This window comes from Alosa alosa, chromosome 15, assembly GCF_017589495.1.
Source record: "Alosa alosa isolate M-15738 ecotype Scorff River chromosome 15, AALO_Geno_1.1, whole genome shotgun sequence".
NCBI lineage: Eukaryota > Metazoa > Chordata > Actinopteri > Clupeiformes > Clupeidae > Alosa > Alosa alosa.
The window spans coordinates 5,042,144-5,058,806 of record NC_063203.1 but is presented as its reverse complement, the minus strand read 5'-3'; the positions used below and the strand labels follow the sequence as shown (position 1 = coordinate 5,058,806).

The 16,663-nt window shown below is 46.4% G+C and overlaps 1 protein-coding gene across 1 annotated transcript in view; it reads left to right on the top strand.

The window, feature by feature from the left end:
• The first annotated feature begins 288 nt into the window (after positions 1-288).
• The window catches only part of LOC125307784 (rho guanine nucleotide exchange factor 26-like), a 31,532-nt gene continuing 15,157 nt past the window's right edge, over positions 289-16,663 (top strand). Inside the window, 9 exon segments of the mRNA XM_048263846.1 lie at positions 289-552; positions 908-2,198; positions 2,866-2,929; positions 3,447-3,592; positions 7,431-7,487; positions 8,239-8,399; positions 14,512-14,601; positions 14,603-14,659; positions 14,746-14,875. Coding sequence (XP_048119803.1) covers positions 990-2,198; positions 2,866-2,929; positions 3,447-3,592; positions 7,431-7,487; positions 8,239-8,399; positions 14,512-14,601; positions 14,603-14,659; positions 14,746-14,875 — 1,914 coding nt within the window. The 5' untranslated portion in view covers positions 289-552; positions 908-989.

Here is a 16,663-nt window from a genome sequence, read left to right as displayed (position 1 = left end):
CGCATTTTCCATTGCATTATCTGTCCAACGCTCCCATTGTCAGACAAATCCTCTTCTGCAAAAAAAAAAAAAATTCTACCACTAGATGGAGCAATCGTCATACTCAAGTTTATTACACTAGAACTTAGAAACTACTGTAGGAAAGTTTAAAATTGACCTCTTCGATCTCCAAACTTTGACTACGCATAAAGTACTCTGATATTGCAAGTTCTGATATCATTAATTAAGATGGTACATTTATGTAACAGACCAATCCATATTGCCATGACGAGTTTATAGACCTAAATGCTGCGCCTGTTGCCTGTTGCGTCACTTGAACTTGGAAAAGTTCTGCCTGCCTGCCTAGGTTGACTTTAGTTTGCGCTTTGGCTACGCGCGGGATGGTTATGTGTCCCGGACACTGCTGAGTTATTGAACGGGATCCTGAGTTACTCCTGAGTTATTGCACGGATCATAGTGTCCTAAAGTTTGGAAAGTATCCCACCTCAGCAGGTTTAGACACTTATGTGCAACATAAACAACGATGATTTCAGCGTTGATCGTGTATAATAGGTAAGTCTTTTCATCTGTTGTTTGTTTTCAGGGTGTTGTAGTAGCCCGTGTGATCTCAGGATAGCCTCACTTGATTTTTTCCATTATAATGCCGTATTTCTCGGGAGTAGACTTCAATGTCCTAGCAATGTTTATAACTGTACAATCAGTAGAGGTAAACTGAGAGTCAAATTGGTCAAACTGTCTGCCACAGAGAATGACAGTCCTGATATGTTGTCTTCTCTCTGTGACATGCGAGAAAAACCTGTGACTCAACTCGGTCTTATCGTTAATGTGTAACCAGAGAAAGTTGCAGAGCACCTCAGTCATTGTCCTACTTCAGTTTCATACAACTCTTATCCTCTCCTTGGTTTAGGAAGTCATTGTAACTCGCCGAGCCACAGCAATGTTTGCTCTGTGACTTTTTGTGTCGACCATCGCTTTCAAGTGACAACTGAATGCCAATCAAGATGGACTACGGAAACGAAGTGGATTTATCAAACAACAATATCACTCCGCTTTGGAAAAAACGCACCACCAATACTGGGTCTAGAGACTTGAAACTTAAATCTAGACCTCTAAGTTACCAGATCGACGGGGTCCATACGACGGATTTTCCTGTGGAGGATAAATGTGCGTTTACTCTGACGCAGCCCGCAGAAAAGATAGTTGCAAAGCCAGCTGGAAGCACCATGGTCTTGAAACATGTCTTGAACAAACCAAGTCGGAAGACACGGGTAGTAAGAAGCATCAGCATTGGACATTCATCCAACGGGAGATTATCCTTTTCTAAGAGACGAGAGGACAATAAGCAATGCGCAGAGAGCAAGGCAAACCTAACAGCTGGTACAACCAGAATGGCAAATGGGGCCTCCGTGTGTGTGGATGGCAAGCATTCTTGGGCTGACAACAAGAACCTGTCTAGCCCACACACTGTCACATCGCAGAGAGACCAGATAGTGTTTGGGGATTCTGCGTCATCTCCAGACCACATGCGGACAGCGTACGGCACACCCCCCCACAACCTGAGCGTCGCACCTCAGTGCCATCGGCAGGACAGTGGGGCCTCGTCCCCGTCTCTCCGCACCTCATCCCGCAGCTCATCCTCCAGCGTCATGTCCCTGTCCTCCACCCCGAGCTCCCTCTCCGATCCGCCGACACCCCGCACCCCGTCACCTGATGATGGAGTGTCCGTTGGTGGGGTGCTTCTGCACCAGACCCCAAAGTCCTCCCCGGTGTCTGATGGGAAGCTCTCCCCCTCGGTGGTCCTGAGCACCCAGAGTCTCGCTGCGCTGAAGATGGGCACCCAGCAGCTCATCCCCCAGGGTCTGGTGTCAGACACTCGCCCCCTGAAAACCGGACACTCTGGTGCCCACACCAAGGGCCCCGGAGGGCTCCTGGACCCTGGCCAACGGGCGTTGCGGGCCCGCAGCATGGTGGAAACCGGCTCATTCTTCGCCACGAGCACCGAGCAGGAGGCCGAGGGGGAGGACAGCCCTGGGCTGCTCAGGAGAGGCCTGCGCTCCACGTCCTACAGGCGGGCCGTGGTCAGTGGGGTGGAGCTGGATGAATCCCCCACAGATCTGAAGACTAAACGCCTGTCACAGCCAGTGCTCAGGGGAGTGGTAGAGGATCGGGAACACCCATCCAGCCCTGGGAAAATCAAGGTGTGTAGATCACTCATCACATAAATAGTGAGTTTCATAGTTTCGTACTTAAGATGCATTAAGCAGGTATGGATATGCAGTGTCCTTTTGTTATACTCTGATTAAACAATAATCTGATCATAAGCATCACATGGTTCATTTTAAGGATGGCATGCTTGTACTTTGGTTTGTGTGTTTTTCTTTGGTCTTGGACCATTGAACTCTCCTGGCCCTTAGGAGTGGCTTTGCTATTTGGGGTCTGAAGAGTCCTTGCTCTTTGTTGTGCCTTGAGCACTTCCCAACTGGTAGGCTCAATTTGAACATGTCAAAATGTCATGTCAGACTGGGAGAGAGGTCTGTGTAAAAGGTCAAGCAGGTGAGAGGTTATTGGCAGGTGTGTGGGGCAGACGTCTACTTTAGCCAGCCCTTAGAATGTTGCAGCCCCATGAGAAAAACTCAGGAGCACACTGTGTTTGTGGACAAAGTGACCGAGGGCCCAATTTATGTGAGGAGGGAGAGAGGAAACCCTCATGGAAAAGGTCTCTAAAAACATATAGGAATCATACTTCACGTCATGAACTTATAACACATATTTTTAAATATAAAATACTTCTTCAGTATGGAAAGTTAAATCTCCATCTAATCTAAACTCAGACCAGACAAATCATGTATTTTTCTTTTGTTCCAGAGTCCAGTCCAGAGTCCAGACAAGAAAAAAGGAATTCCGTCCCAGCGGACGTTTGACAGTGAAGGTAAGCACGGCACATGCTTAACTTTAGGACACTGGTTCTAAAAGGGGAAACGGTTGGACGACCCAAACGTCCTGTAGCCTTGTTGGCCATTTGTCACAGGGGCTAAGGAATGCTTTGATCCTCAGGTAGACACATTATTCAGCATGCCAAGGGTCTGCAGTCATTCCTCCGGCTGGTTTAGCGTTTGAGTTTCTCACCTTCAGACTAATGTCAAGGGAACACTGACACATTGTGGAATGTATGTTGTAATGGTGTCTGTCATCAATGTGTTCATTAATAGTTTATATTGGTTTATATAGTTTATATAATTTATATTGGAACAGTGACACAAAATTCTAATACATGCTTTCTGTCAAAAATATAAATAGGTTTATGAGTATATAATTTACGTGAAAGTGAATGAAATAACAGCTACCTTCGTCCTTGTGTTTTAATTTGGGCATTCAACAGAAGTGAATATGACTTCCTGTGGTGGTCTCTGTGGTGTTAATCTGCTTATGTAACTGGCCTGTTTCAGAGGATGAGGTCCTGTACCAGAACTACCAGGAGAAAGCCCTGCACAATGACTCCGATGAGGATGCAGAGTCCAGGGAGCCCAAGCCTGATGACCGCATCGTGGTCCAGTACAAGCCCATCCGCACGTCCTGGAGTCAGCTCAGTGTGGTGAGCCCGAAACACAAACACACAAGCCCACTCACTGTGTTGTCGATGCTTCTGCCTTCACCATGTGCGTCTTTTCACTGGACTCTTAAATGCAGTAACACACACAAAAAGGTCTGTGGCAGTAAGAGTGCAGAGCCCATGTGGGCTAATAGGGTTGGCGCGGCAGAAAAGGGCACTGCGTCCCAACCTCTTCACTGTCTTCACAGTACAAGAGAAGAATGGAGCTGGGGCACCAAGCTTAATATCCATGGATGATGGGGCATTCACACAGCACAGCATTAGGTCCAGGGCAGAACTCTTCGCTTCAGAAAGGGAAAAATAATGTTAATGGATAAGCTTTGCTGCCTCCTATTACAGTATTATGTAACGGAGTTGGAGGCTGGAATGGCGGGAGTCTCGTAATGCCATTTTCCACTTAACTGCTGCGCTCCCTTTTGTTTTTATTTACTTGTATCTGGAGCAGTTTAGGGGCGCCTGCCAAGGCTTAAGGAATGTTTTGGAAGCCAGTCAGAGCGAGCAGGAGGTACACTTGCACAGAGAAGAGACAGACAGAAAGGCCAAAACAAAAGGAGAACAAAATTCTGAAATGGGGACAAAGAGAACGAGAGAGTGAAAGAAAAGAACCTGGGAGTGAAACCCAAATTTAATGAGTTATAGTAACAGGGAAGAAAACGTGTATGGTAAACAGGGAGTGAAAGAAAAGGTTTTGTGTGGACAGCAGCACAGTGGAGAAGGGTGGGGAGCAGAGGACCAAATCAAGGAACATTTTTGGGATTTCTGAGCTGTGGTCTCCAGTGTCTGTAAATTGTATGTTTTGGCAGGAGGGATGGTCAGGAGTTGGTCAGCTCAGGGAACAGAGCTCTGAGCAGTGACAGGTGTGCGCACCTGGGGCCTCGGAGGACCCAGAGCTGGAGGGAATTTTGATAAAGAGTTTTTGGTCCTGAAAGCAATAACAGTACTAAGTTGCACTACTAATCTGATTCTGACTTCAGGCTTTCTGTTAAGTGAATAATGTGCCTATAAATTCTTTCTAAACACCTTCTCGTGTGCACATTTTTCAAGTTACTCGGACATGTTCTAAATCCAAATATGGCTCCAAACCAACAGCAGAAGCCTTGGTGATCTGGATCTTGGAATGAGAAACTACATTTTGTGGTATTGAACATCAGCATTTTGAATGATATTTCCTCTCTCCATTTGATGGATTTGGCTGGTGGGGTCAGATTAGGTCTTGAGGCAAACATTCATGCTGATTGTTATGTCAAAGGTTATATGTCAAGAGTTGATATAAGAGATTAGACACAGAATGGCAATATTTGTTCTCTGCCCTGTGTAGCATGTTATTTCATTTAAGATGCATGTGCGTCAATGTGAGTTTCATACTGAAAGTTGAAGATGTGTATCAACCACAACTTCAGCTCTACCGTGTCATGTTGTTGCTGTTGTTTTATGGAGTGCACACAGGGGCAGAATTCTTGTAATACTTTCTGTTTCTCAGAAATTGACTTTTCTGGTCATGAAGCAGTGGGCCCAGACCGTGTGGCTTTGTTCTGCTCTCTCTCTGAGACTTGTGTCAGCCACACCTGCATAAGTGCCTTCAGAAATCCCCAGATGTAGGTTGAAGTTCAGGTTGGCTAGACATGGGTTGCCAAGACAGTAATGATGTTTACAAGATCTCCTGACTTTTCTTGCCACCCTGGTTCATTTGATTTCCTCTTTGGGTTTGTTCAGGACTTGTGGATAGGGGAGTTCTTGAAAGAATAAAACAATCAATTCAAGTAGACTGCACAGAGAGAAAGAGAGACACCAAAAGACACAGAGAGACATGGGGGAGAGAGAGATGGAGGGAGAGAAAAAGAAAGAAAGAAAGAAAGAAAAAAGAAAGAGAGGAGTAGTAGGATGAGAGATGGGTGGAGAGAGAGGAAGACAGAGATAGAGAGATTTGCTTATTTATTTTGCTGGTTTGAGCAAATATATTTTGAACTGAGTGGATGACAATGGAGCGGGGAGATGAGTGGCTCTGGCTCCAGGTGTGAGAATCACGGGAGGAGGATACACAAACATGATGGCAGAGGAGGCCGCAGGTAAAAAAACATTGTCTCCTTTCCCAGTTACCAATGGGGTTAGACAAGGTGGAATATTGTCACCGTTTTTTTTATTATTTGTGCATGGGATGATCTTTCTAGGACATTAAAAGAGTGTAAGGCTGGATGTATGGTGGGGGATAGGCAAATTAATCATCTGATGTATGTCTGTAAATAAGTAAGGGATAATGTATTGTTCGCCGGTCATTATTGGAAAATAAGTCCCTACAGCGGAGGGGTCTTGCTTCGTCTTGAAGGGACTTATTTTTCTACAATGACCGTTGGGCATTACATTATCCCACTTACTATGCGGCTACTTGCCAAAACGAGAAAAGAAACTTTACACAATGGGTCTTTTGAAATGATTTGTGGTTTCTGCAGAGATAACAAATAGTTTGCCGCACAAACAGAACTTGACAGTTTCAGGTGTTGCGTGGCAATAAGGATAAGCAAACGGACTACTTGCGGAATGATATTTAAACATAAATCAATAGCACAAAACCTATTGCCATTGACAGTGGTCATTATATACTTTGCAGCGGTCATTATATAGTTTTAACAGACCTCCAAACGTTAGATATTAAGTTATATCCTATCCTTCTGACCCCGCTACAGGAACCTCTCTGCACACTCATTTCCCCTGGAAGATTGCGTTCAATCTAATCCTGGGTCGAAGCCAATGGCCTGTGTGAACTGGGGGATAAAGTTTTTTTGTACAAAGAGCACAGGTTTCCTTTGAAAGGCTCAAATGCAGCCCTGCCTTTACGGACTTTGCCTGACCTGGTTAAGAATTAACAGAATGTGCCTCAGGTAGCCACCAACGCATAGAAGTAACCTGATCGGCTCTCACTGTAGGCCATATTCAGTACGTCTACACGCCCTTGCCAGCCATGTGATCACTGCACTGTTGTCATGCACGCACATACACATAAACACACAAACACATGCACACACACACACACACACACACACACACACACACACACACACACACAAATATATGTGCACGTGCACATATACAGTACATATTATTATATCATCAGATTACTAACACTAGTTCAGAGAAACCTCCATATTAGGGAACCACATAACAGGTTCTATGTATTCTGCTGATTCAAGAAACTGATGGTTGAAGTTCTCAAGAAACTGATGGTTAAATTCTGAGGAAACGTAAGTTTGGTGTGAGTGGGTGTGATTAAACACCAGTCAGAAGCTACATTCATTGTTTTGCAGTTTTATGATCGCCAAAAGTATTGGTTTTGGGAAGGTTTCATGATATGAATACAACAAAAAACTATTTCTATTGCAAATTAGTTTTGGTTTGGGTGATTTACACAGATTGCCTAGACTATATGTCCGTGTGGTGCAACCTCCCCCCACTATGAGCTGCCCAGCGGAGAGTCTCTTGTCTGAGTGCCACGACGGCCTGCTCTGAGAAACGCCTCTTTGTTCCAGTGGAGCCACACAGACGGGTTGTCTTTGTCAGGTTGCACCTAAACACTGCAGCACTTATACAGGCCCAGAGCAGCGGCCTGCGTCTCTGACTGAGACTCAAATAGAGGAGGCCTAAAGTGGTGAAGATGGGACTGTTTGGGACTGTTTTAATGGACTGGCTTAATGCACTGTAATCTAATCACGGAGGTGTGTGTGTGTGTGTGTGTGTGTGTGTGTGTGTGTGTGTGTGTGTGTGTGTGTGTGTGTGTGTGTGTGTGTGTGTGTGTGTGTGTGTGTCTTCGTCTCTGTCTGTGTTCAAGGTGAAGAAGAGTGGAGCCACTGAGAAGTTGAGCCCAGAGGAACGAAAGAGGCAGGAGGTATGAGCACCCCCATCCACCCAAAGCCCAGTTCCCTCACTGAAACACCATCAGATCCAGAGTTAGAGTTGCACATTCCATTACCAGCTATCAGGGACCAAGGACAGTGAGGTATAGAGAGGCCAGGGCCATGTTTATTATGTTTATCTAATATTTATCTTATTCTCTCGCCATCTCCTTTCTGTCATGCTTTTCCCTTGTGACACAAACAAAAGGAGAGAGAGAGCGCAAGAGAACGAGAGAGAGAGAGTGTGAGAGAGAGCAAGAGAGAGAAAGAGAGCGAGAGAGAGGAAGGAACAAGAATGAGGGTTTTGACCACTTTTTTTAAATTTGTATATTGTTTATATGGGAGTTTCAGCTTCACGTAAACTCATTAAAGATATAAACAAACAAGATAAGCACGGGAAAAGGAGCAGAAAGAAGGCCATGAGCTTGTGTTTCAAAACAGATGGAATCAGGGCTAGTTGTGGCTCTTAAATCAGTTCACTCCTACAAATATACAATACAAATCATTGTTATTCTAGTGAATTCTAGACATAGGAAGAAAACTGTCCAGTACTGTAAGTGTTCTCAAACAAGTTGAGCAATAATGGACAGATATGTTCGGAATGTTAATTAACATCCACCTCGAGATGAATCGCTGAACACCGGTCTGTTTTATTTCAAGAGGCATGTGACATGTGGCATGTCCTAACCACATAATAACATTGGAACCATATTTCTTATGCCAATTTTCTCTCTCTCTCTCCAGGCCATCTTTGAAGTCATCTCCTCCGAGCACAGCTACCTGCACAGTCTGGAAATCCTCATCCGCTTGTTTAAGAACTCGGCAGAGCTCGGCGAGATCATGACCAAGACGGAGAGCCACCACCTGTTCTCCAACATCGTGGATGTGTGTGAGGCCAGTAAAAAGTGAGCATCACTCTGATCCTAAGCACTTGCTAAGCAGTCCTCTGTCTGCTGCTCTCCACAGTCCGGGTGATCCACCTGAGGTGGATTTTGCGCTCAGACAGTGCCGTGCTTTGCCAGCCTTAGCCTGGTGCCTTAGTGCCGTCTTGTGCAGCGACAGGCAATTTTGTGCACCACCTGGGGGACCGGGGAACAGCGCCAGAGAATGTCAGGAGGTCTGGAGGCAGTGCAATTAAGAGTTGTTGATGCTGTTGTTGTTCTTCTTGAGTGTGTGTGTGTGTGTGTGTGTGAGAGAGAGAGAGAGAGAGACAGACAGACAACAGACAAAGAGGGAAAAAGTGAACGAGAGACAGTGAGAGCGAGCGAAAGTGAAGGTGTGTGAGTGTGTGTGTAGTTGAGTTTGTTTGTTTTTGCATTCACGGGGTGCACAGCATAGACTGAGTCATTTTGGGTAGGTCTCTGTTACTGGTTTGGTCGGCATGTGTCATTCTAGAGGATTTTGTCCTGACTTGTGCGACCCATTTGCCTACCTGTGGTTGGGCAGGATGAGTAGTGACAAGACAAGCATGTCTAATAACTTAGTAACAACTGTTACAACAGTTACATTGCTGCTACTGGAGCTCTGATCAGTTTTGGGAACAGGAAGTCCTCATTATCAGTCACTTGCATCACTGACTTGGAATCTACAGAATTTTACTGTGTGACTTGCACTGTAGACTCCCAGACACATGTTTGTACTTGTATACTTTTATATTTTTTATTTGGAGGAGGGGCGGTGTAACACTAATGTAATTATACATTAATATTTTTTATCTGACACCTACTGAACAAAGTAAAATATGTGGTTGTAAACACACACACACACACACACACACACACACACACACACACACACACACACATGTGTTATGATAAACATGTCTGTGTGGGAGTTTGGCTCATTGGTATGTGCCGGAGCCAGGCTTTACACACTGCCTGGACTGATCGACCAGGTTGTCGGTGAGAGGTGCAAAAACATTTTGCAACTGGGACGTTAACAGTGTCACAAGTGAAATGGTTTTGCAATTCCTCTATGGGTCAGCCAGCGTGCACATGTATGGCTGCGTAGTATACTCACCATTTACTGACATAGGACTGTCACTGTGCCAGCACCACGATGGACATCCGATCCTCAGTGCGCTCTTTAGGGCTCTTTGTATGCAATGGACACACTGTCCTACAGCTGCGTTTCGTAGACAACCAGATAATCAAAACTTGTTTATCACCTTTTATTGTCTATTGCGTAAGAGTGTACGGGATCGTGTGCTGTAAATGGTCTTTTATGTGGCCGTACACATGTGTGCACAGATAGGAGATGTGTCCTTGCGTGTCCTTGTTGTGTATGTTGTGTATGTTGTGTATGTTGTGTCCTTGTGTATCCTTAACAAATGTCATGCATTGTTACACCACTAGTCCTTGGTAATAACAAAGGCCCCTCCGTTGCTGGAAAGCGGACATGGAGCTTCATGCAATGTTCATCCTCATAGCGCTGTATGAAAGCTCTGGGAAGGGTCGTTCCAAGACATCCTTTGTATCTCTCTGGCTCGCTCAGACACAGACACACACACAGTTACACAGACACTGCTGTCTGTTTATAGGAACACCATGTTCACATCCGCTTCTGTCTCATAATAGGTTAGCTTACAGTACCAGACGGCCAGCTGTGTGTGTGTGTGTGTGTGTGTGTGTGTGTGTGTGTGTGTGTGTACTGTATGTGTGTGCGTGTGTGCGTAGGCCTTTGTGCTTGTGTGCATGTCCTTTTGATGGTTTGTGTGTCCTTCTTCATGTCGTCCCATCTGCGACATGTCTTGTCTCTGAAGCACAGGAGACACTGTTGTCCTTCATGCTGTGGAGCTGCAGTGTGTGTCGTGTGTTGTGCAAGGGCTCTCTGTTGGTGCCCTGTCTCTGCAGCTGGCTCTCTGGTAACAGGCAGCGTTGTGTCAGGAGCTGGATCAGGACTAATAACTAGTACACTGAGCATGTGCTCACTCTGCTAGCTCATTGCTCAGGCCAGTTACATGCATACTCACACTCAACAGTGTCATGAGCCAGACCTGGACCACTGTAGGCATACACACCAGGGATTAGAAACCGTTCAAAGAACGAAAACAAAAAACAGAAACGAACACAATTTTTGGATGAACGTAACCAAAAACGGGAACAAAACCAATTTCACTTCTTCTGGAGAAAAAAACTTTTTTTTCCAGTTTTAGATAGCCGGTTAATAGCAGTATTTATTGTTCCGATTAACCTTTGTTTGAAAATTATTCAAATGTCCATATGTTTGGAAAGTCACCTGCCCACACAGTGTTCCCCAGACCCCTTATAGGATGAATTTAGTCAGATTTTATGAATCAGTGTCTCCCCTGTAATAGGCTAGAACTGCTAGTTGATAAAAAGGATTTTCATATCCAACACTATCTAAGTGCCTTTTCCAAGTATGCATAAATTATTGAAACATTGTGTGAAATAACTTAGGCTGCCAGAGACACTAGGAATATATTTATAGGCCTGTCATGCAGTTGGTAGCACCACACATAGGTTAGGCTATTACAGGGCTTAAAGTAAGGACATTTCTTTGTGCCTGCAGTTAGAATATCAGACATTTTTGAAGATCTAATATTATATAGGCCTATTTGCCTTCTTTCAAATCCCCACGCCTGAATTCAAGCACAGTGTTTTTAACAGTTAGCCTTGATATCGAATGTGCTTGGATTTAAGCTTTTAGGCTGAAAAAAAAGTCTATAATATTGTGCCACTGGTCATAAATCAATTTGAAAAGTCAATGTCATTTTTAAATGAATGATATTAACTGTTCTTCTATAACATTCTAACCATTTACCATTTAGTTACCATTTAGTGGAAAGGCCTTGGAACACTGGAACAGGAACAAAAAAATAATGTTTTTGCTCAGAAAAACCAAAATGAAAATCATTCTGTTTTCAGTCCCTGATGCACACACACACACACACACACACACTCACACACACACACACACACACGCTAACATGCACACAGTGAGTGGGTTAAGGTGTTTAGTTCATCCTAGCTGTCTGACAGGGCCAAGTGTTTTGAAGGCGTAGGTCATTGGGTAAAGAGTGGCTGACGTTGCTGTGGCACTCAATTACAAAGAGCTTGATCACGACAGCAGAGGATGATCTGCATGTTTGCTACAGAGTTGCAGAATCAATCAATTCTCCACCCAATCCCAAATGTTTGCAGAGTACACACACACACCTTTGCACTCTGCAAACATTTGGGATTGGGTGGAGAATTGATTTTAAGGTTGTATATTACATTAAGTAGGGCACATGAGTTTTGCATTTAACATAGCTGTTTACTTAGATTGGCACTTTGGCATTGTAAAAACCAGTGCAAGCTCATAGCCTATTTGGAAAAGGCATGTTGTGACCCTGCTCTATTTACCCATTGAGTTTCCACCTGATACATTAGTATTGGCTTTCATTTCTGTGAAAGAAAGCTGTTTACAGGTTCAAAACATTGTTGCCTGAAGTAAAATTCTTCTAATTGTATTAGAGATTGAGGCGGCGTTCTCATTAGACAAGCACACCTCACCCGACCCCAGGGTGGAACAGGGTGGACTGGATGAACAGCAGTATCAAATAGGTACACATACTTCTATCTCATTTTGCTGTCAGTCAGCGTAGTTGTCTTTTGACTTCACAGACTTACCGTGTTGTTGTTAAAATAATTATGCCATTATACACATGGCTGGTGTGTAGAAGGCCATATTCTGAAAAGTGCTGGTTAGTTATGACGCACAGAGACACTGTATTGTGTGGGTGCATTTATACACACTTTTACTTTTATGGTGTCAGTCCCTCTGAATGGCAGTTATCTTCATTAACAATGCCACTCATGAGTTGCCCCTCACACCCTGCTACCCTCTATTGTGTGTGTGTGTGTGTGTGTGTGTGTGTGTGTGTGAGCAACAGGTTAAAGATGCATCATGATCCAATGTTTTGAGCCAACATGTTTTGAGTTAATGTTTTCCTCTTGAGCCTCCCCAGCAAGGCAATCCCATCTGTAGTCAGAGCCAGTTAGAACTGGTAGCACTGGGTTGGCAGCATGCTTTACTGTCCTTCCTGAGAAGCTACTTGTGGTTTTCTTTGGAACTCCCTCCTCCACCCCAGACCCTCCTGTGAACCTCCCCGCAGCAGCCAATCAGGAAAGCTGCCGGTGAAAGGGCTTGTTGGGGTGTGGCTCCCGGGATGCTAGCAGTGGACGGAGCTGGGAGGGCTGGGAGGGAGGCAGCCTCAGTTGGACATGATGTGTGTGGTGAGGCAGACTTCTAAGCTGTGCCTCCCACCTTGGACTCTCCCCTGTTGTAGTAGCTGCTGTTTCTGAGCTCCCCTCCTCACCCTCAACATTTCAACATGGTTTACTCTTGCGCCAAAAAAAGCATCGTGGAACATGATGATTACCCTCAGAGCTCTGCACTCACTCACACTCACTCTCTTTCTCTGCTTTTTTCTCTCTCCCTGTCTCTCTCTCTCACACTCACACACACATACACACAAACTGCAGTCATACACACACACACACACACACACACACACACACACACACACACACACACACACACACAAACTGGTCATGCACATGTGTAGCCAAACACACACACACACACACACACACACACACACACACACACACACACACACACACACATACACATGTACGTATACTGTATACACACCCAGCCACACTGGGTTTGACTCACAGTTCTGTCCACTCCTGCTATAAATTTGTCATGGAGAGCATGACTGACTTGTTGCAGTGAAGGACAATTAAGATCTTAAAGCTGGTCATGGCTGAGGTACTTGCGTCATGCCACAATGATGCTTTAGCAGTCATTTGGTCATGGAGGGATGCAGTAGTCCTTTTAAATGCCCTCCCTATATACGCACGCCACTGAAGCCTAAACGCAGTGGGCAGAGAAGAGATTCAGATGCTCCAGTAACACGCCTTACATGCCCTCGTGTTTTGTGTCTCTCACACTCAGGCACACGCATTATGCTGTCCAGACAATGTCCTTGGTCTTATTTACGTCTGGTTGCAAATCGTAAATCGTATAGCCATGTGTGTGTGTGTCTGTGTGTGTGTGTGTGTGTGTCTGTGTGTGTGTGTGTGTGTGTGTGTGTGTGTGTCTGTGTGTGTGTGTGTGTATGTGTCTGTGTGTGTCTGTGTGTGTATGCCTGGAGACCGGGGGAGTGGGTCACAAGTGTCCATTCTCAACAGGACAAACTAAAGCCGTAGTCATCTGAGCTTCCTGGCATCGTGCCCGGAGGCTCTCTTAGTGTCAGTGGAAGACAGAGCGATGCCCTCTGTGCTATGTGCTTCCATGACTCCAGCCATCTCTCTGATACCTGCTCTGTTTGGTTGATATGCAATTAAGGTCGGCTCACAAGGTTCGTTTACCCATTTCACAGATTTGTTTTGTCCGGAGATTTTGAGCTGCTGATGTTGCTGGTTTTTTGTGACCTCTTGTAAACTGTTGAGTCCAACGGGAGGGAGAGATCACCCCCACCCCCCACCCCAGCAGAAGTTTGGAGTCCCGGTCCTCATCAGCAAAGTGACCCGGTGACATAAAGCTCCAGGAATAGGCCGTGAGTCAGGGACGGAATGGCCTGTGCCATGATGCGGGGGGGGGGTCACCTTCACAGATGGGCCGGAGTAGAGCTGCATCTCCTTCCTTCCTGTTTGTCCCACGGGAGTGAGGAAGTTCTGGTTCGCCTAATGTGAAAGTCCCTCATCTGTCCGAGTGCTGGCCCTGCAGGGAAGTGTGCTCCTGTCATCGCTATTTCAGGGCCTTTCAGGGATATCCTTTCCTCTGAAGCTCGTGTGAGATGTGGAAGATGATGTTCGACCACTTCCAGCCTTTGTTTTGCTGGTCTGTAGGTGATTGTGTGTGTGTGTGTGTGTGTGTGTGTGTGTGTGTGTGGGTGAGGTAATGTGTGAGTCTCTATGAGTCCCTCCTGACTCAGCCTAATGTAATGTATGGCATCTCTGACATGCAAACCCACGCATATCCTCTGTCTCTGTCTTTCGTCAGGTTCTTTAAGGAGCTGGAAGACCGACACCAGCAGAATATAGTTATTGATGATATCAGTGAGCATTGTGAGAGAAACTGCATGGTGAACTTTATTCATAACATACTGCTCCAATGAAGTGTACCAGCAAAGGACCCTTCAAAGGCTTGTGTGAGTATTTTTAGTGAGTTTTTAACCATAAACATGAAATCTGATTTTCTGTCATTTTTATGTAACACTGCTGAGTCCCATGATAGGATGAAGAGTCCGTCGTTTAAGGAGGTGCTGACCCGGATCGAGGCGCACCCCGACTGCAGGAACCTCCCCATGATCTCTTTCCTGATCCTGCCCATGCAGCGTGTGACCCGCCTGCCTCTGCTCATGGACGTGAGTGCCCCCTCACCCCCTCCCCCCCAACCCCGCACCTCTCGGCCTCCTCACATCTCTTCTACCTCCTCCCCCACACTACACTGCTCTTGCCTTAATGCCTGTCCGTCATACATGCCGCCTTAAACTCCTTTCTGCCACACTGCTCCTGCACACTCTCCTCCAAACTGTTCCCCTCTTGCCATGAGATTGTCAGCAGACATCTTCTCCTCATTCCATCCAGCCTCACATCAGTGCAGTGAGCCCCCCGGGGCTGCTTTAATCTGTCCTCAGGCCACCTCCCTGGGGCCCCACACATACACACACACACAGGGCTTATCAGGTTAACAGAGGGCTTGAACTCTTATGTAATGTAATGCATCAATGAAGACTCTCTCTCTCTCTATCACACTCCATACACACTCTCTCTTCTTCTTCTTTTTTTTTGAGCAGGCAAAACAAGTATTGCTATATTTTGGATGCTGTTTGTGTGCCTTTAGTACTATTTGTCCTTCTGCTGTTTTTATAGGTGTTTCCATTGGTCACTCTGTTGAGTTGTTGTTGTGTTTAAAGACCACACTCCCATTCTCTCTGTGCTTCCCGCTCCTCGGGCCTTGCTTGTGTTGCGTCTGTGTTTCATCTCATCCCTCTGGAAGTTTAATGCCTGGAATGGAGGCTGTCAGCGGAGGAAGCTTTTGAGGTGTTTATTGCACTTCTCTTCTTTCCCTCTCCTCTCCTCTCCTCTCTCTCCTCTCCTCTCTTCTCCCTCTCCTCCTCCTCCTCCTCTCTCTCCTCTCCTCCTCCTCCTCTTCTTTCCCTCTCCTCCTCCTCTCCTCCTCTCTCCTCTCTTCTTTCCCTCCTCTCCTTCTCCCTCTCATCCCCTCTCCTCCTCTCTCCTCTCCTCTCTCCTCTCCTCTCCTCTCCTCTCCTCTCCTCTCTTCTTTCCCTCTCTCTCTTCACCCTCTCCTCTCTCCTCTCCCCTCCTCTCCTCTCTCTCCTTTCCTCTCCTCTCCTCCTCTCCTCTCCTCTCCTCTCCTCTCCTCTCCTCCTCCTCTTCTTTCCTCTCCTCTCCTCTCCTCCTCTCCTCTCCTCTCCTCTCCTCTCCTCTCTTCTTTCCTCTCCTCTCTCTCCTCTCCTCCTCCTCTCCTCTCTCCTCTCCTCTCCTCCTCCTCCTCTCCTCTCCTCTCCTCTCTGCTCCTCTCCTCTCCTCTCCTCCTCCCCTCTCCTCTCCTCTCCTCTCCTCTCTTCTTTTTCCTCCTCTCCTCTCCTCTCCTCTCCTCTCCTCTCCTCTCCTCTCTCTTCTTTCCCTCTCCTCTCCTCTCCTCTCCTCTCTTCTTTCCCTCTCCTCTCCTCCTCTCCTCCTCTCCTCTCTTCTTTCCTCTCCTCTCCTCCTCCTCTCCTCTCCTCTCCTCTCCTCTCTCCTCCTCCTCTCCTCTTCTTCTCCGCTCCTCTCCTCTCCTCTCCTCTCCTCTCCTCCTCTCCTCTCCTCCTCTTCTTCTCCTCCTCTCCTCTCCTCTCCTCTCCTCTCCTCTTCTTTCCTCTCCTCTCCTCCTCTCCTCTCCTCCTCTCCTCTCCTCTCTCCTCTCCTCTCCTCTCCTCTCCTCTCCTCTCCTCTCCTCTCCTCTCTCTCTTCTTTCCCTCTCCTCTCCTCCTCTCCTCTCCTCTCCTCCTCCTCCTCTCTCCTCTCTCCTCTCCTCTCCTCTCCTCTCCTCTCTTCTCCCTCTCCTCTCTTCTCTCCTCTCTCTCCTCTCCTCTCTCCTCTCCTCTCCTCCTCCCCTCTCCTCTCCTCTCTCTCCTCCTCTCCTCTCT